The 20,704-nt window shown below is 41.1% G+C and overlaps 1 protein-coding gene across 4 annotated transcripts in view; it reads right to left on the bottom strand.

Moving 5' to 3' along the window:
- Positions 1 to 20,704, bottom strand: part of ANKRD29 (ankyrin repeat domain 29) — a 44,000-nt gene that overhangs the window by 19,849 nt on the left and 3,447 nt on the right. For 2 of the 4 annotated variants that reach the window (XM_039844461.1, XM_039844485.1), the window contains exons 2-6: positions 14,619 to 14,729; positions 10,395 to 10,493; positions 6,307 to 6,405; positions 3,298 to 3,396; positions 312 to 410 (exon numbers count right to left, since the gene is read on the bottom strand). In XM_039844461.1, the coding sequence (XP_039700395.1) occupies positions 312 to 410; positions 3,298 to 3,396; positions 6,307 to 6,405; positions 10,395 to 10,493; positions 14,619 to 14,729 (507 nt within the window). Of the gene's footprint in view, positions 1 to 311; positions 411 to 3,297; positions 3,397 to 6,306; positions 6,406 to 10,394; positions 10,494 to 14,618; positions 14,730 to 15,930; positions 15,985 to 20,704 lie in introns of all 4 variants that reach the window. The other 2 variants (XM_039844476.1, XM_039844469.1) reach the window with 2 other exon arrangements.

Below are 20,704 nucleotides of genomic sequence, written 5' to 3'. Positions count from 1 at the left end.
GCTTCTATTTACTTATGTCCCAGTCTGGCCTACTCTCATTACCTCATTGTAGCCATAATTTATTTGAACAGGAGGTGGCAGAGTGTGTACTCGACCTCAGACACCAAACACCCAAGTTTTAAAAATAGTAAATGGTGATGTCAGCCTGATTTCAAGTGAGCGCAAAGCAAAAAACAGGAGAAACCCTAATCAAAGATTAACTTTCATCACAGAAGAAATAGGGTTTAAAGACGCCCAGAGCTGACTTAGGTAGGAGCTGCTGGAGGACAGCAGACCCTCCCTGCCCACTTCCCTGCACACGTAGGCATTACCTGCCTTGGCTGGTTGACTTTTGCTCCCGAAGACAATAACAATCGAGTAACATCCAAGTAACCGCCTTGGGCAGCCAAGAAGAGTGCAGTGGCTCCATCCTGAGAGACAGCAAATTGAAAGTGTGAAAAAATCATCTTTCACATTTTAAAAGAAACTCCATTTTAAAGTACATCCATTTAATATAATTTTCCATTTCCATCTCCCTCTTTTTTTCACATACATGGTTAGTGTTTTATTCTTTGAAGAATGATTCTAAAACATCACACTAAGTCAGGCTGAAAGGTAAGTTTAAAATAGACAGTTTTATAAGAATAAGTTATAAGTATATAATGACTATTCCCGCTACAAAATCTTGATCTTAGAGCTTATGATACATCTAGTCATAGCACCCAGGTTTTCCAAATATCCAGTTGCCATTTTTCTCCTATCTATACAGACTTCTCATTAGCTGCTTTCTGTTTTTGTTGCATGATATGAGTCCATCCCCTTTCAAATTACATTTAAAAATGCATATATTTAACACAATTCTTTTGTCAATTAAGAGCTAAGTGTTAGTTAAAAACAAACAAAAAATAAAGTCTGTTAATGAAAACCAAAACTAAACAAATCCCCCAAACCTATTTTGTGTGCTTTTCTTAAACAGGAGTAAATGTATCCTTTGAATTAGATCTTCCTTACTCTTTTCTCATTCTTGCTCCTTTATCTGCATCTCCCCAACCTACAATGTCTCTAAGTTTTAAAACACACAACGCTTTCAGAATAATTGCCCTCATAAGAATATCCATGAACTCGCTCCCTGCTAGCCCAATAGACACCCATAACACCTACCGTGCAACTAAGCAATCCTGCACAAAAGCCCAAAGCAAGTGTTTGTTTCCAATTTTTTTTTAGGTTTTGTTTTTTTTTTTAAACTGAGTGTCTACATCTTCTGGTCATTTCATTTTTCTCAAAGATGTGTCATTGGGTAATTTCAATGCTACATGGGTCAGTTGCGAGCATGCAGCCTCCCCAGCTGCTCACTTCATATGGAAGCGTGCACAGAGCACAGCGAGCTTCATTACTTTTAGACTGCAGTGGAAAACCCGAGCGCATCCTAGTGGAAAACATCTAGCTACCCCAGCTAATTACCACCCTCCCATCAGGACACTAACCACAAGTGAAAATACAAAGCACCTTTCTCTGCAAGTCCAACCACGTAGAGGGTGCTGGATTTCCAGTGGGTGTCAGCTGACCCGCCAGACTCCCCTCAAGGCAATCATTAAAAAATTAATCAGCCTGTACAGATTTTTAAGCATCCCTTTGATATGGGGATGAAAATTTCAACTGCTCCTTACCGCGCTGCCGCAGAAAGTTCTATATGCCCTTAGCAGCTGATAATTCTTAACGAGTTTCTAAAATGGTTATCTATGCATTAGATTTTTTACTGTGCATTACAAATTTATGTTCCTAGAAGTTTTCAGAGATCATTGACAAAGATTTCCAATATTTCAATTGTTTTTAATGGAAACATTTACATTGGAATATTTAGATAAGGGTAAAAGTCAACAGAAAATATAAGTTCTGGTGCATGAAATTTCTCGAGTCACCTCATAACAGAGAAGAATTTCTTGTGGAAATGGGCTTTCCCCAAACTCTATATTTCTAAGATTACGTGCCATGCCAATGAGCCTTTAGGGAAGAATATCACCTAACAGTACAATTCTATACCCACCATCAGTTTGGATTGCTGACTGCTAATGGTAATGCTATGAAAATCACAACTTATTTTCCTTTTCCAAAGTCTTGGGCTTTTCCCACTCAACCTGCACATACATACGGTCATGCACACACTAGCATATACTACAGCTATGTACAGCCAAACAAACAGCCAAAGCCGTATACCTGGGTTTCTTAGAGTTGGCCACACATCAGAACCATCTATTGCTCAAGATGTGCCCACAGAGACTCCGGCTTAGTTGGTCAGGGGTGGGCCTGGGAAGTGGTATTTTTTAAAGCTCTCTAGGTGATTCTAATGGGCAGCCAGAGTTGAGAATCACTCCTTTAGACCATTACCAAGTAGTTCAGTCATTCGACTGGGAATGCTGCACGATCAGAGTGTTGCAGATTTTGAAGTGCAAAGGGTAAGGCTAGTTGCTATGTACTTCGAAGAGGTCTATGATTTGTTAGAGTTAACTGTGTAAACTCTGGAAAGGATATTCAAATGGACAAGTTCACACCCACACTTCCCATTACATGTCTGTGAAAGTATATGGTGCCCTAGGCATAAGGACTAAATGTTGAGTGGTAGGATAGCCTAAAAGATGGTTTTTAGATCACTGGAAACAGGAATTCTGCTACTCCTTGCTATGATACTCTGTCAAGTCACTTCATCTCCCCGTATTTTATTTTCTCCTACAAAACCAGAATCATATTTGCCATAAATCCTAGGAATTACAATGACAATCACTTAAAAGAACGCTTGGGAAATGTGTTAATTGCCACTTAGCTGCAAACAGACCCATACTAGCAGTGGATGCCTTTGAAAGGTCGTTGATGTGCATGTATTTCACAGGTCTTTATACACCTAACCTTGCTTCTCTTCCAAATAAATTGATTTCTCCATTTCAGTGCTCTTCCTCTCAAATAACTCCACAACAGAATTTATTTTGGTTTTCAGCAAGTCCATATGCTGGGCTCATCATGTTATGAATAAGTATGTGTCACATGACTTTTGAAGATCCTAATTGCATAGGTACATGAACTATTTCATGTGTAAGAGATTTAAAAGGGCAGAACAAAGATGGGTAAATAAGATTGTGGTTTCTACACAGAAGAAGATCATCTGGTTAACTATGTATTTTTCCTTTGATGTCTCAGATTAAATCCTATTGGTCATTGAAATATTTTTGAAACTGGCACTTCTGGCATTCAAATTTAGATTGCTATGGTATTTGTGATGAGGGAATAAGCAAGTGTCTACCTAAGGTCCCCTTGAAACAAACTCACATAAAGCTGGTCGTGGATGTTGGCTCCGTGCTTCAGCAAGGTATCCACCACCTGCACATGCCCGTACTGACTGGCAGCCAACAGGGCAGTGCCCCCGTCCTACAGACATGCAAAGCATAAACACATCAGAAAGTCCAAGCACAAATCTCACCAAACAAATGCTCCTCATATAGTGAGAACTTTGGAAAAGAATTTCTTCATAGATAATAACAAATTCACTTTTCCTCTTACTTTTTCTGCATAATCATAGCAAAGTTCATCTTAAGGACACCATTAGGTTGTACACTGGATGACTTGCTTGTGATTTATTATTCCCATTGTTTGACTAAGTGATTATAATTAATTTGGAAACTTCCCATGTTTACTAGACTTATCCAGGTGATTGCTTTGTAAGTTATATAAATATCTAATCACTGTGTTGTACACCTGAAACTAATATACTATTGTATGTCAACTGTAATTGAAAAATAAAATAATAAAAATAGAAATTTCTCATGTCAAATGCAGAATCATCTATTTGCCTCTCAATAAAGGAAACAAATAACAGAAAGTCTGTACCAATAAGTTCTGTCTTGGAATTACCAGAATAGCCTCCTGTGGCTTCTGGCCAGAGACCCTCTTGGCAAACATTGGCTTCTCCTTGTGGTTCCACCCAGTCGGAGGTCTCTAAGATAAAGGTGCTTTTCTGAGGTAACCCTCTGGGGCCACTGCCTTCATGGGACAAGATCTGCATCCATTAAAAGAGTGGATAATTATAGTATATTCCATGTGCCTCTCACCACCCTAATTAGTATTTTCCTTTGAACAGGTGCCAATTTGTCCAGGTCTTTTTTAAAATGTGGGCCCTAGGACTAAGCAGAGCACTATGAAGTGAGCGTGGTCTGATGTAGAGTGGGACATTCCTTTGTTCCATCTACTCTACTTTTATTTCTGTGGCCTGAATTAGAATTAACCTTTCTGCCAACACATTACATTACTGACTCACTGAATTTGTGGTCAGTCAAAACCCTTAATGGTTTTTCTCAGGTCCTGCAGCTAAAGCATTATCTTTTCCCACCTGGGATATTTATTGGTTTGTCTCTGTGAATCGGTATGTGGACATTTGAACTAATTGTAAATAATGCAAGAACATGTAATCTGGTTCTAAAATGCAAATCACAAACATAAGATAGTGGAGGTTTTAAAATTTGGGCCTAGAGTGTTTATTCAAAATGCCTGCTACACTCAGATCTCCACCCTCAGATTTAGTAGGTCTTGGGTGAGGCCCAGAAATAGGCCTTTTGATCAGTCATGTGAGGTGACTGTGGTGAGCATGTGGCAGGTGGGCCTCACTTGGAGAAACCGTTAGAAGAGATCCTGCATTCACAGGCAAGTGAGATCCTGGAGGATGCAAGTGGCCGAGTAAGTCTTCAGTGAGGGACGTGATACATGGTCGGGTAGAGCTGTGTTTTAAAGGGCAGGGAATGCAGGAGAGAGATTGGAGAGCTGAGGTGGTGGTGAGGGTGTGGGAGTGGTGGGTGGGCATCAAGAAATTGCTTAATAGCAGCTGTGAGCACTAACATTTCCAAGTTTTGGTCTGTGAATTTTCCTAGCTCTTTGCCTGATGAGTTTAGAGAATAGATATAATATGATGATGGTCATAGAAGAGCTGATAGCTTATATTTTTAAAAATACATTCTTGGAGATGTAGATTTAATAACAATGAGAATAACTGTTGACACAAAGTCAGTTTTGATGACAGGACCATATTAAAATTCAAAGCCTCCCGACACTCTTCTTCCCATGGAAAGCTCTTGGACACCTGCAGCTGACCTAATGGAAACATTTAGAATGGCTCCCCCCAGGCCCTGTGTTCCATGGATTTCTGGGACAGCACAGACTGGCTCATGTACAAAAGCTTTAAGCCAGCACTAACTTGCTAACCAAGAAGGCTGAAACAGCCATATGGCCAACTATGATCATTCTGAATTAGTTCAAAGAGTTGAAATTTAGGTTTATAGAAATTTACTTTCTCTTTTTAGTTGTATCACTTTTACAATGAAAAATAAAATGATTTTATTTTTATGTTAGTTATAATTATATACACACCTATATTTTGAATTACTGTATATTATATTCAGTGTGTTTGGAGGCATGTATGAAGTCCAACAGCAGGTTTCAGAAAAGACAGAAACCTGGCTGATATTCAGATCTACTTAATAGTATCACAATAGAAAAAAACCACTGGAAACTCCCTTGATATTGAAATGTCATATACAATGAATTGAGAAAACTTCAAAGTTTCCAACTTGGGCAAATTTTCATCAATTCTTTTTGTTATAATTAGGCAAGAAATAAGTTGACAATTACAAAATCGTTATGGCAGTTCAAATTCTCCTACTAAAGACATTATCATGTAAAATCATTTGTGAACATAAAGTTAATCTTTCTGCCGTCTGTTTTCTTAACCACATGCCCCATATGAAGAATCAATGACTTCCTTAAAGAAAGAACCACTATTCCTTGCCCAACTATATAAACTGTAATCACATATTATATATTTCAGTGAGGACATCTCAGAAAGTAAACTGCCTGCCAAATCACTCTCCTTAGAAATCTCTAACTCCCTAGGATCGGCTTAATACTTCCAAAATTTCCTATCATAATACTAGGATTAAGCTTGAAGCAGAAAAAAAGCACATGAAAACAGAGAAAGTTGAAAGCATCTGCTACTGTATCCATCCTGGTAACAAAAGTTGGTGTCCCAGAGTAGAAAACTACTAGCGCAAAAAAGAATCTAAGTAATTCCCCATAAAATTCTCCAATCGTGAGCCTAGAGTGAAAATGTCATGTTTTGAGTTCCTAGGATGACCCGTGAACCATTACAAGGAACTTCATGGAACTCACCTTCTCGGGCTTGAAAATCATGTAAAAAGGGAAGCACAAATCTGTATCATAGCTGAAGAGAAATGAGTGCTCATGATTGCTGAAATTCTTCAAGAGGGTATGAAATCAAGAAAGTTCTCTTACTTTAGTTCTAAATTCAGTGGATGCTCCAAATCCAAAGAGAAATCTCACGATGTCATTATGGCCTTGCTGGGCAGCGAAGAACAGGGCAGTTGTACCTGACTGGGAGAGAGAGAGGCTCGTTTTAAAAGACATTGGTTACGTTACATTTGATTTATACATTTCCGAACAAAATGAAACAAAACAATATCCTTGCATACAAACCTTCTAGCCTAGGAAGGGGCTAGATTTGAACTGATTATATTCCTTGGTCAGAAAAGTGGTAAGATGAAGGGAAACTTTATTCTTGGTGTAGTGGAATGAATGGTGGACTTCCAAAAGATATGTCTTAATCCTAATATCTAGAACTTGTGAATATTACTGATATGGCAAAAGGGGGGATTAAGTTAAGAATTTTGAGAGCCAGAGTTTATCATGCCTTATCTGGATGGGCCCTAAATCGAATGACAAGTGTCTTTAAAAGAGTGAGGCAGAGTGATATCGGACACAGAGAGGAGGCAGAGGCAATGTGACCACAGAGGCAGATGTCAGAGTGATGGGGCCACAAGTCAAGGAACTCCAACAGTCACCAGAAGCTGCAAGAGGTAAAACATGGATTCTCCCCTGGAGCCTCCGGACGGAGTGTGGCCCTGTGGACACTTCCAATTTTCTGTCCTTCAGAACCATGAGGATATAAATTTCCGTTGTTTTAAGCCACCTAGTTGGTGGTAATTTGTTACAGCAGCCGTGGGAAACTAATATGCTTGGTACAGTATTTAGATTACGCTGGCATTATTTCATATGGAGAATAATTCTGGTTACAAATTTATCACCCCAGAGTCAAAAGCAACCTGTGTACGAATAGGTTCAAAATATTTCCCCAAACAGGATGTATTAACAAGAAACAGTCTGATTCCAATTTTAAACTTACCTTTTTTTTTTTAATACCCTATGCTATACTCTAAATTCCTGTGACTGTAACTACTAATTTATACTTTTCTATCCCTTCACCTTTTTCACCCAGCCCCTCAACCCTCCGCCCCTCTAGCAATCACCAGTTTGTTCTCTGTATCTGTGAGTCTGTTTTCATTTAAGTTTGTTTCTTACTCTTCAGATTTGACATATAAGTGAAATCATAAGGTATTTATCTTTATGTCTGACTTATTTCACTCAGCATAATTAAACTGATCGATGATATTCTGAGACACAAGTTTTTAGCATCCTTTCTTCCTAGGCACTTTTACAAACTACTCAAAGATTGGTACCCAAGTCATTGTATAATATGAGCAAAATCACCACACCACTCTAGTGAGCAATATGTATTTGTCATATAAAGATGCTCTTCAGTCTAGTGCTGTGTTGTAGGATGAAGCTAACTACACTTTCCCAGACACAGTGAAGAGAAAACCCTCTTTCCATGGCTTAGCTGGGAGCTTTACAGTGTTAGGTTCTCACCTAGGTGTGAGAAGCCAGGGAGAGCATGTCCTCTGTATTACCGATCACTATGAATCTTTTTCTTAAAAGTGTGTTCACATGTGTATGTGAACATATGTGTGTGTGACAGCATCAATGATGCCCACAACTGTGGTAAGACACCTGCTGACACCTTCCTAGACCCAACCCTCTATCTCAGACTGTGCCCCCAAGTAGACTCAACGCCAGGAATGCACAGGTGATGTGCCCATTCACAGAGCCTTTCGGCCTGCGATGCAGGAGTGCTTTTCTCCTTGGTTTCCATAAAACGAGTGGGAAGCATCCACCCATTGCCTTCGTGCAGTGAAGTATGCTGGCTTCCAGAAACCTTAAGATGTAATAAGGTCGGGACGGAGAAACTCGGCTAGATTAGAAAAATTCTCATCTTCTTAACAGACGTTAATTTTAGAAACTACTAAGGGTCATTTCTAGGAGTTGTTTCTTCATGAAGAGAAAGGATTTGTTTTTCAATACGCTTTTTTGATACATTAATTACAAAAATCACATTTACAGCAGTTTGAGCCAGCTTTGGAATGTACATACTATTAGTCACTGTGCACATGCATGCAGTAATCTGTAGACAGTAGGAGCGAGGCTTCAGTCTGGTTTGTGAATAGAGGTCTTAGATGCACAGGCTTTGCTGCTGACACCCAGGGCTTCGTGACAACTGCGTGTGCAGCTCCTATGCCTGACGGTTTTACTCAGCCACTATTGCTGGTTCTCTAGAGAAATGGTCTTTGAGGACCACCAGCTTCCAGTTTGTCTCTCTAGCAAGCTCTGTGTGTCTAGATAGCCAACCTAAGAAAACAGCGGCAGGTGCTTTTTCAGGCAACAGATATCCTAATATTGCAAAATGGATTACAAACGAATCAAGGTAGAAAAGCCCGTTATATAAATTCCACAGCACTGCTAAGCACTTTCAGCTTCCGAAACAGAGGAGGTGAGCTTGGGGCCTCTCTTTGCTTCAGCAGATCTATTGTCCCAGACCCATGGCCTCAGGGAACCACCAGGAACTTACATAGTTGTCATCATTTGAGCCATACAGGTTACCTGTAAACTGGGCACACTTTGGTAAGTCCTCAAGGGCCACCGAGTTCAATGCACAGTAGTTTGCATCTTCAAAAACATTATCTGCACAATTGGAACCAGATATAAAACCATAAAAGCTATACATTGGCTGGAAATCAAATGAATGTTTCTCTTCTTCTCTCAGCTTTTCTCAGTTGTTCTGCATGTTGAACTTGCCTTTAAGGATAAAGTTTTTGAGTAAATAGATCTGGATCATACTGTTTTTATTAGAGAAAATCTGTCTCTTCTTTAAAGTCAAAATAAAAAAAGACTGTATAGCAAAGAGGAAAAATAAAAAGATTAGGGTAATTTTAAACTATAATTCTAAATGGGCCCAAACATTTTCTTCCAAGAAGAAAATTAGCTGCTGAAGTGAAAATAACCTAAAACAATGATCCAGTGTTATGGAAATTGCGCAGAAGAATCTGTGAGAAGACTGGTTGGATTTGCTGTAGTCTCTTTGTACTGCTCGTCTCAACAGACCGGACTTGCTGATCCAGGGCCACAGAGAACCAGACTCCAGATTCTGTCCATTAAATGTCACTCTCCCATGATCCACGGCCAAAGGGACAGTCAGAGGGGAGATGGGAGGGACTTCTAGAAGCCCTGTGAAACATCCAGCCCTTACTCCTCGTGTGCCTTAAATGGCTCCACGGAGGGAAGGTGGTCCAGCCTGGAAGGTGGAGTGCATTGCTTGATGAAAGTTTGGTTGATGAATACTCCTTTCTGAAACATCAATGGTAGGGCAGGCCTGCGGATAAGAGTGGATCAAGGAAAACCAAATGCTCCAGTCTAGTTTGGAGCTTGCCCCAGGATGCCCATCTCCGGTCTGAGTCAGTGTGAACTGAGAGGTCAGATTCCCTCTAGGGATGACCTGTGCATGTGTCTCCATGAAGGTTAATTTCCCGGGCCCTATATCGGCTTGGAAATATATAGACCCTTCTCAGACCTGAATTCCAAAGTATGTCAGAATGCCCTGGCCTCCCATTGGTCCTCTGCAGTGGACCAAGAATGGATCCTTAGGCTAGATGGAACTCCTGAGATCGCTCTTGAGTGAGGTGTGGGAAAAGGCTCACATTTTAGTCTGATGCTCACCACATGGGTTTTCCAGGGAGAGCTTATTTAATACATGGCCAGTCAGAGAAATCCTTTGAAAACGTGGTTTGGCAGGGGTGGTTGAGACAGTCTATCAGGTGAGCCTCATTAAGAACAGGTTCTAAAACTTTGATGATCTCCATGAAAATCCTATAAATTCTGTAGCATCTCATCCCAGTGAAAGGAAGAACTGATTTAAGCTTGGGAAGAAATGTTTGAGTGTTTAAGGAACATGGTTAGAGGTTTGGCACCTTGGACTGCAGCACATGCACCACAACCAGCTCCTGAGCCTTATTTTAGGCACAACAATGGCCAGTTCCTGAGCCTTATTTTAGGCACAACAAAGTCAGAAATCTGGGCTTTAGGGTCACATAGGAGAAAAGCAGTGACTTGCCCTTCCTAACAAGTCACTATTGTGAAAACTCTGAGCCTCTGTCACCTGGGTCATTCTTCTTCAAGTGCAGAACCTGACCTACCTCTCTCTGGAGATTGATGTCCGCCCCTTGGAGAACGAGTTCCTTCACGCAGTCTATGTGACCAGCGTAGGAGGCGACCATGAGGAGTGTGGTGCCATGCTGAATGGAGGAGAGACAGATGAACAATTAGGCCATCGTACGTCAGAGAGGGGTCCTGAGGCCGCAGGGATGTCAGCTCCACTCGGGGCATGTCCGGGAGCACAAAGGTTCCCACAGTGATAAAAATGTCTTATGAATAATTTTACAAAGCAGACTAGATGAGAAAAAGCAAAGCAACAAATTGTTGAGGCTGGAATTTTCAATTTAAAAATTCACTTGCTTTCATTACCTTTGGAAATGTAGGCCAAGTGAACCATGGTTACTGTAGTTTAAGGCAGCAGTGATGTAGTGGCCTCATTTTATGATTCATATTAAATGATTCCTGAGCCAAAACACTGCTACTAATGCAAAAAATGGGTTAAATGGTACCGGTTGGTTTTCAGAGTTTAAAAGTCTTTAAGACTCATTCAAGTAGAGATAAAAGGCACCACGATGAAGTAAGAGACTACAGAAGTAAGAGTCAGAAGTCCTGGGATCCCATCAAACAGTGTAACCTGGGGCAAGTTGCTTACAATTCCTGGGGCTCATTTACCTCATCTTTAAAATGAGGAGTTAGATGGGGTGATCACCAAGGCTTCTTCCAGCTTTTAGGTTTAAGGACTTGAGGTGTACCATCTGGCGTGGACCTCTTAATTCAAGTCGACTGTTGTAGTTTAATTTATAGTTGTTTACGAGGGCTTGAAATTGTAATCTGAACTACCACCTCTGCATACTTAGCAAACTGCCTTCCAGGAGGAGATGACGAGACAGACAGTTCTGAACATAAGGCTCTCTAGGATACAGGGATAAGTAACTCTTAGAAGTTTCGTGTTATTTACATCTGTGAGCTTTTGTAGAAAGGCAGTATAGTTCAGTGGGCTCTGACAGTATGACCTTGGGCAGGTTATCTAACCTTCCAAAGGCTCATTCTCCTCATCTGTAAAATGGAGAATAATAATAGTATCTGCCTGATTAAATAGGTAAATGAAATAATTCAGGTAATGTGCTTAGCATAATGTTAGATTTTTAATTCAGCAACTGTTAGAAAATAACAGTTCAGTAAATGCTAGGTTATCATCTGGCTTTTGTTGACTTCTGTGAATGTTAATGCTGGTTTTGGAAGTCTTGTTTGCTATAAATAAAAAGTATAGGTAGAGTCAAGAAAGGCTAATGGCTTCATGGAAGTGCTCTGTGGTACTTTCTCTATCCCATGTGACTGTGTTTTGTATTTCAATGTAAGGCCTTCATGTAGGCTATATCATCCATTATGCAGTTGAAACCCTTCTTTCATATTTTCCAAGGTTAGAGTGGCAAGCTTTGTATTACTAACTTCCTCTTGAATATGAGAAATTTTTATTTAGATTGAGGATAGAACAAACCTTGCTTTAAAACCAGTTAAAACATACAAGCTATGAGAAGTGAGAATTTTTTTTTTTTTTTTATCATAGGTCACATTGGCCTTAGAATAAAAATTAATCGTGAGCCAGAGGATGCACAGAGAACTTAATTTGGATATTTAAAAACTAAAACAAAAAACGGTAGGCTCATCTGTATTAAAGTGAGGAGACATGAATGAAACAAATAACAAAAAATACTTTTTTATAGATTATATTTTAATTCTACATCAGGGTCAATTAAGAAGAAATCGGAGGTTGAGATAAAGGAGAAAGAGAATAAAGAAGTGGTATCTATTGATGCATTAAGCTACATGAAAATATTTCCTTTATATTCAAAACTTATTAGCTTGACTGATTTTAATTCTCTAAAGATTAAGGTTACTTTGTTTCACTGCCTGATGTTAAAATGTCTCTTTTAAAATGAGCTGATTTCGAACAGGATATAATGGATATAAATGTAGTACCATCTTGCTCAAGATGGTAAAATACAGACATTCATATGTCTAAAAAGGCTAGAAGAACCTTGCCATTGCACATCTTTGTGGATTAAAGTGTGTCAGAGAGATGTGCCAAGCAAAAAAAATGTAAGCATCATGTGAAGATAACATTAATCTAGGAAGTGAGGATGAATGTTAGCAAATCAAAGTGCTGCTATAAAGTGGGTGGCCTAGAGATAATGCACTTTTTCTTTACACTGCTATTCATTGGAAAAGTTTGAACATGGTCTGAGGTTCGGAGCAGTGCCCAGCAAAGCACTGGGGCCTGTCCCCAAATTCTATCAGCTCTCACAGGCATCCCAGGTAATTCTGAGGCTTGGCCCCACTGGCGCTACTAGCCCAGAGATCATTCACCACAAGAAGAAACCATCCTGGAATCTAGACTCCATGTGCAGGCAACATGCAGGGAGGCCGAAACCCACCCAACGAAATGTCCACAGGAACAAAGGCCTGTGCCAGACCCGAACATCAACCCGCCCCTCAGTCACCACCAATCTTAGAAGTCCTTTTACAATGAACAAGCACCTGGAATTATCATCATTTAGACTTGCTCCATTGGCTTAAGGAATCATCTCTCCAGACAGCTTCTGATAAAATGGCTTTTTGTTTTAAATAGGAGGCAGAACCTATAAACGTATTAGTATCTATTCATAGAAGCAATTTTTTTTGATCAAAACAGCTCCTGGTCAGTCAGCAGACAAAGAAAGAGTTTGAGTCCTGAGGAAAAAGGAGGTGGTGGTAGGAGGTAACTTCTGATGGGGAAAGGGCACTGAAGAGGCTGAGAACGTGAGGTTTTCCAGGGGGCAGCACATGTGTGGCAATGCGTGGTGGCCCTGGGAAGCTGGAAGGCAGGTCATAGGGGTGTCTGAGAAGGTGCAGCTTCAAGAATAAGGGAAAAAGTGGTCATTAACATGGTTGATGGGTGAGGCCACAATGAAAACCAGCATTCCTACTCCAGTCCTGCCCAGTGTGGCACTGCTGCCCAGTGACACCCAAAGAAGACTGCATGGCCAGTATGCAGATGCCCAGTCTGGGTCCTGGCGAGGAACAGATGGTACATTCAAATTAGGGTGATTGAAAGAAAGTTTAATAAAGGGACTATTTATAAAACTCTGCTCTGGGTGTAGGGACATTACAAAGAACAGTGTAGGACTGGGAGCTAGTAACAGTGAGTTCCAATGCCAGCCCAGGCCTAAAGGCACCAAGGGAAGGTAGTGGCTCCCAGGACACAGAATGAGAGTCCTGCTGTCAGACAGAACTGGGGAGGGGAGCGATGGGCTCCCCAAGGTCCCTATCTTTCCACCCTCTGACCCCTGCCAATGTCCCCATTGGCCAAACCTAACTGGAAGCCAGAAGAAAGCGAGTCCACTAGGCCAGGCCACAGAGGACACTGGAGAAGGGTGCAAGTGGCTCTGAAGGAGCAAACCCAGGATATCCGCCACCGATGCCCACAGTGGGCGGGCGAACTGAAGCAAACCCTGTCTCCCGCAAGCTGGTGGCTGATCTCAATTACCAAATTTGTGCAATAAAAGCTGGAAATGGCACATCCTGTTTTCAGGAAAACAATAAGGCTCCTTAGGAAAACAATAAGGCTCCTTTGAAAAACATTTTATTTAGATCCTAAGATCAAAACATTTCTGCTCTCTCTCTTCTCATCTTAGGTCCTCCTTGTCCCAGGAGATGTGGAGAAATCCTGCTGAGTCCAGAGGAATCAGTGCCTCTGGCCGGGGAGAGAAGGGCTCCCTAAGTGATGACTGCCAGTGGGCAATAATGTCCATTTTTAGTTCCCCTTAATTGACAACAAATGTATTGATGTTTGCAAAAGTAATGAAAGGACGAGGGACTAGGTGGAGGCTTCTATTTCTCAGTTCACTCACCCTTGCAGAAAAAACCTAACTCCCACCTCCACAGCAGCCCACTTCTGCTCTAAATTATCTCTACCTTTCCACAAAAGCTGCTGGTTTGAATTCTCTAACCCTTTCTTTTTTGGAATCTGCCAATTCTGATTCCCAGTGAAGTGTGGCCTCCCATTCCCTATTGTGGCCTCCTTCTGTTTTATGCGTGTAAATATTTCCCCGATATATTTTTAAGTTCACCACGGTGCCTTGGACTTTTTGAAAAGGATATAGCAAGCAAATACAAAAAAGTAGGTGAGCACTGTGAAGGGAAGTGTATTTAGGTGGTGCTCTCATGCCGACAAGGGGGACACGGCGTGCTCTTGGCATGCGTATACCGAATGAGTTCGTCCATACACTGTCTCTGCAGTCCACGTCCACCCGGCCGCTGTTCAGCAACAGCCTGAGCAGAGCCAGGTTTCCTCTCCTCGCTGCCCAGAATGCGGCATTGGCAAGTGGAGTTTCCTTCTGCAGAAGCAAAATGAAACAGGATCTTAAAGTCCACATCAGTTAACGTGACCGCTTCTACACAAATATATACCACTCAAAAAGCAGAACTTCCAGATGCAGCATATCATTTGCAAGATTGCTCCTCCGGCAAGAAAAGACTACAATATACTTGGTCATGGAATGCATTGTTTTAGAGCAGATACCTGAGCCCCAGTGCTGTTATGAAGAGCAAAGTTGTTGATAATACAGCACTATTAATACCCCATTTCCCACCAATGCACTCACTTTCCTGCCTCTGTGTCTTTGTTCACAGTTTCCTTTTTGCTTGAAATGAGGTTTTCCCCATCCTTCAAGGCCAAGTCTCTGTTTAAAGGCTATTTCCTCCCTGAAACATTCCCAAATCTCTCTTCACCTCTAAGCAGAGAAAACCCACTTCCAATTCTGACCTCCCAAAAGAGTTTACCCGCACCTTTTCTATGTCCTCAACACCTTCTACCCGATTCCAGCTGTCCGGGTAAAGGCCTCACTTTCTCTCCTCCTAATTTTCTTTGTTTCAGCTGGGTCTTGCCAGAGGTTTCAGTTAAGAACCGGGAACTCTGGGCAGCAAATGCTCTTATGTGTCCTCGTATGGATCCTTCACATGGGGTTAGAGCTGTAAAGTTAGCGTTGGCACCAGACCCACAGGGGGAATAGAGCTGGAAAACCATTTTCCAAAATGAGAGAGGCAGAGTTGGCTGCGGCACGACTTTTCCAAAATAGACCGATTTGGATTTGTAGAGAACAGTCATGGTGGGAGCAGAGTGCGGAGGGCAGGCCTGGAACCAGACAGCTTTGGGTTTGAATCCCAGTGCTGCACAATGCACTGGGCCGTGGTAGGTCTCAATTTCAGACAGAGATCACATTACTTGTCTTGAAGTTTACGATAAGGATTAAACCATGTAGGTTAACTGCGGTGCCCAACACATCATAAATGCTGACAAATGCTAATTTCCTTCTCTCCATTTTTCTTTACGAAGTTAGCATCAATAGGCAAAATTAAACTCAGAGTATTGGTACTAATAAAGAATTCTGCTGGTCTCAGGAAATTTTCCAGTATTCAAATTGTTTAACAAAAACACTTTTTTGGGGTAGGCTTACAACACCCACCTGATCCAAAAGGCCTTTTATGCAATGTCTTTTAAGTGTATCGACAAAGTATCAAATATAATACCTAACTTACCTATGCTAAACTAAAGAGAAAATACCAACAATTTCAGCTACTCCATGGAGCCATCTAAATGGAAGCACAGAGAAAGCAGAGTGATGGCAGCGTTTGTTGGTATGAGGATTTCATTCCAGAAGCACTTCGGCACAATACGGCTTCGTGTTCTTGTGCATTCTTGAATGCATGCAAAGCAGGGAGTGATAAGAAGATTACAAACATACTTTGAATAGCTTCTTGGCTCCGTTAGGAGGGAAAAAATCACCTCAGATTCCAGGTGAACAATTTGCTTCCCCTGAAGGTGTAAATTTTACTGTCCCAGGAGTTTTTGAGCCAAACTGGCATGGTAGTGTTCACATTCAGTGTTTGCGGCTTTTGCACCAGGCTGGGTCTAACGTTATTGATGTTATTAACTGGGTGAAGCAAGAGCAAGGCAGGTTCGACTTGTATAATGAGTCACGGAACAATGCCCTATTAATAAAAAGATTGCACGAGGAGGCCAAAATGAAGTTTGGGAGGATGTAAGTTAGGAAGAGAATTGAATATGCACTATGGAACAGCTCTGCTGGCTTTTCTTGAAACATGAAAACTTGAGAGTAATAAATTGTAAACCATTTTCAGTGATTTCATTGTTTCCCTTTAATCCCAAATACCTTTCAAAAACCATTAGCCAACTACAATCTTCTATTGCTCAGGTCAGAAGCCTCTCCTGCCGATAGGATGGATTCAGGGATTTCTCTCCTACTCCAGCTAGACATCCTAGTTTCCTAGAAGGTTCCAGATTTGTAAAAAGCTATAAACATTTCATTTTTCTCACAAGGGTTTGTTTGGTTTGTTGGGAGATAGAGGCATGATAGAGTAATCGACTTGGGGTAAGAAAGCTGAGTTGAAGTCCTGACCCTGCTTCTTCCCAGCTCTGTGACCTTGGGCAGGTTATTTAACTTCTCTCTACCCCGGTAAAACAGCATCAATAATAATAGTAGTAACTCAATCATATGTTGTTGGAGGATTAAATGAGATAATACAAGTAAATGTACTTTAATAGAAAACACAAAAAAAATCTAGCTATAAATGCACAGCCCTCACAGCTTGTTAAAATACCTGCCCAGGTGAAGTTGTTTACTTGGTCACCAGCATGTGCTAGGGACAGTGGTAGTGGCCAGGGGCTACAACTAGAGGTGTGAATCACATTGATCTCTGCTCATAGTGGCTTTATGGCCCGGTAGGAAAATAACTCATGTCAAGAGGCATCAGAGTTATTATCGGAGAGTAGGAATGCAGACACTTGTGGTCAGAGCAGAGAACGGTCAATTCTACCTGAGGAAAGTGGCCAGGGCTGTCTTTGAAGAGAGGGAATTCTTGGGAAGAGTTCTGAAAGATGAGCAGGGGCATTGGTGATGTGCATCCCAGGCTGACGGGGTGGTGATACAAAGACACTGAGACTCTCCACAGCATCTGAGAAGCATCTCTACCTGGGAAGGGCTGGCGTGAAAGGTGTGAGAGGAGAGAGGGCAGCAGATGCTGTGGGGCAGGTCGTCAGGGCCAGATCCTGGAGGGTCTGCTGTGCCAAGCTAATGGAGTTTGCACTTTATCTTGGTGGGCATGGGGGAGTCGAGGAAAGGTTTTAAGATGCGGGGAGACTATCAGTTCTGCATTGCAGGAAGGTCCTGTGGCAGCTTCAGGGAGAATGGACTGAGGACTGGAGCCAGACTGTGAGGGTTAGGAGGCAGCTGCAGAGATGGGACAAGAGATGATGAGGGCCTGAGCTGAGGCAACGAGAATGGGGATGGCAGGATGAGACAGACTGGGGACATTTTAAGACACTAAACTGAATAGTCTTGATCTGCAAATGTTTGTGCAGGAGAGGAGGGAGAAGCAGTCTGGATTGAGTCCCAGGTTTCTGGTTTGAGTGCCTGGTTGATGTGACACCACTCATGAAAGTTGGAAATACCATAGGAAGGATGAGTTTTGGGGAAAAATAATTTCAGCTTTGAACATGCTGAGTTTCAAGTGTCTATGGGGCATCCAGGTGGAAAGGTCTAGCAAAGAAATGGGCAACTCTCCTATTGCACTGTGGCTGACACATTATGGGAGAGCAGGAATCTTGAGCTAATACTAAATACTTATTCTGTACCACTCGGTATACTGTCTGCATATACTAGCTCATTTAATCCTCATCACAGTGAAGTGGATCCTGTTACTATCTAACCACACAGATGAAGTAAGTGAGAAATGACAAGGCAATCTTCAGCCCCAGGTGGTCTGGCCCTCGAAGTTGTCCTTTTAGCCATCACACTGTTCTGCCTCCTGTGGAATTGTCCTCCTGTAGACAGAGAGCAATAGGCAGTATGGACCCCAGTGACCTCCTTCCTATTCTCATTCCGAGCTCCTCTTCTGCCAAGATGGCAAGTCCCCCGGACTTCCTTCTCTTTGGGGCTTGCGCACACCATATTGTCTGAGTAACTTCCAAACGTCCTCGGGTACAATATACACAAATCACAAACGCAGTGGAGCGGACCAGCAGCAAGCCCTCCAGCCTTTAAAGGAGACAATGTGTGTCACACATATCATAAAGTACTTTACCAAGCATGCTATTACTACCTCTTTCTTGGTTTTTCTCATCTCTACAAAGAGGCCAGTGAGCCTCCCTTAGGGTTGTTGGTTGCAATATTATGAGGAACAGCAATGACAACCAATGTTGACATCTTGCTCTGTATCAGGCAGTGTGCTAAGCAGTTCCACTGCTCTGATGTATTTAAATCCAGAAACAACCCCGTGAGGTAAGTGTTATTATTCCTCTCATTTTTAAGATGAGGCAACAGAGTCACAGCAGTGAATTACTCAAGGTCATACAGTTAGGAAGTAACAAAGCCAGGATTCAAACCCAAGTCTGTTTGAGTCCAGAGTCCGAGGTCTTATATCTTATACCTTGTGAGAAAAATTGAGCATGTACTTCCAGATATGCCATATTTTCTTCTCATTTTTTCTTCATTTACTGCCAGAATTTTGGCCCATACATTATTAATTAGCACACTACCATAAATTAAGTACAGAAAGGAAGGGGTGAGAAAACATAGAAGGGAAATTGTTATTTGTACAGAATTGGAATTCTAATTAAAAGCTAAGAGGGGGTAGAGATTTAAACTATTCTTTAAAAAAGGGTTTAGAATAATGTGGAATTCAGTTGTATACTATTAATTCAATCAAGAGAATATTAGCTTTGTTCAATAATGTATTTCTTTCATGTCAGAGGCCACATTTAATAAGGGTATAATGAGGGATAGAGAAGCCATGTGCAGAAGGATACTTTTGATGTATTACTGGCTATTCTAATCTACTGTCCACTTTCTGCTAAGTATTTGAAAATTTCAGAATGCTTAGTAAACATTAAAGAAGGCTAAGCCTGTATTGTCAGCTATGTTACACTTCTGTAAGTGATAAGAATCTAAAGAGAAAAAGTAAGTGATGTGCCCCAGGCCTTCTGCCTTAGAGGTGGGAATCATATAGCACCAGCATTTCCAAACTCAAGACCATGTTTAAAGTCTGTTTAACATATATATATCCAGAATAGGCAAATTGATAGCAATAGAAAGTAGATTAGCAGTTATCCGAAGGTGAGAAGTTTGGGAGAATAAAGAGTGACTACTAATGGTTATGTGGTTTCTTTTGGGGGTGATTAAAATACTCTAAAATCGATTATGCTCATGGTGGCACAACTCTGCGAATATACAAAAACTGCAATGAACACTTTAAATGGGTGAATTATATGTGATCTGTATCTCAATAAACCTGTTTAAAAAACATATATGGCTTTGTTGATTTATTTTATTGTGGCTCATCCAAACGATTCCAGCTGATCGGTGAATTGGAGTTGATTATGAGATAATTTACGTACTTTCAGAATAAGGATAAAACATACAAGTTCCTGTGTTTCTGGCCAAGGCACGAGAAGTTTCTATCACTAAGATGAAACATAGCATTGAGATGCTTTATCTGCTTAGGTAACATAGGCTCAGGAAAGACTCGGGAGTGTTCTTTATCTAATGATGTTTCCTCTATTACAGTAAGTTTTCTCACTGTATTAGAATCTAACCGTCCTAACTGTATTAGACTTTTGACAACCTCAGCCTTGAAGAATAAGTGCTGAGTAAGTAAAAGAGCTATTATAAAGTCAAAAGTCAATGTACTGAAATCCATGAACTTTATTTCACAAAAAGGCTCAGAACTGCACTCTGAGTTTGCTTTTGTTTTAAAAATAATTCTCATGAACATGTCTGTTTTCCTAACCAGAACAAATTACGAGTTGCCAATTGTGAAAGAGGAAGTTTATCAGAGGCAAACCGATAGCACAAAGTGACTGCTGACAGCATAATGGAGGAAGGACTAAAAAATAGATGCAGAAGGGTCCATGTGACTCAGAAGCAAATGGCCCTACATGTGGAGACTGTGAGTCATCAAGCAGAGGCTAAATTGTGATTTATAACGCTCTGTTTATTCTCTCACAGACTCAGCCAGCAATGCTGTTGGAGACCCAGGGCCTACAAGCCTTTCAGGAGCCTATGAAAATGAAACAGTTAATCTACGGTTCTGCAATCAAAGTTAATGAATATTTAATTAAATAGCTACAAAATGTACCATCTTGTCAACTTTTTTAATTGCTAAAATTGGTATTCATAAAATATTGATGACCCATGAAAGTAACTTGTAGGTCTGATTTTCTCACTACATGAGAATTAGTAACTACAGAGAGCAATGACAGGAAAATCATGGACAAAGGTAAATTAAATGTTAT

The sequence above is a fragment of the Pteropus medius genome, unplaced genomic scaffold (genome assembly GCF_902729225.1).
Source record: "Pteropus medius unplaced genomic scaffold, Ma_sr-lr_union100, whole genome shotgun sequence".
NCBI classification, from domain to species: Eukaryota; Metazoa; Chordata; class Mammalia; order Chiroptera; family Pteropodidae; genus Pteropus; species Pteropus medius.
The sequence above is the reverse complement of the archived record's forward strand: the minus strand, read 5'-3'. Positions and strand labels throughout refer to the sequence as shown.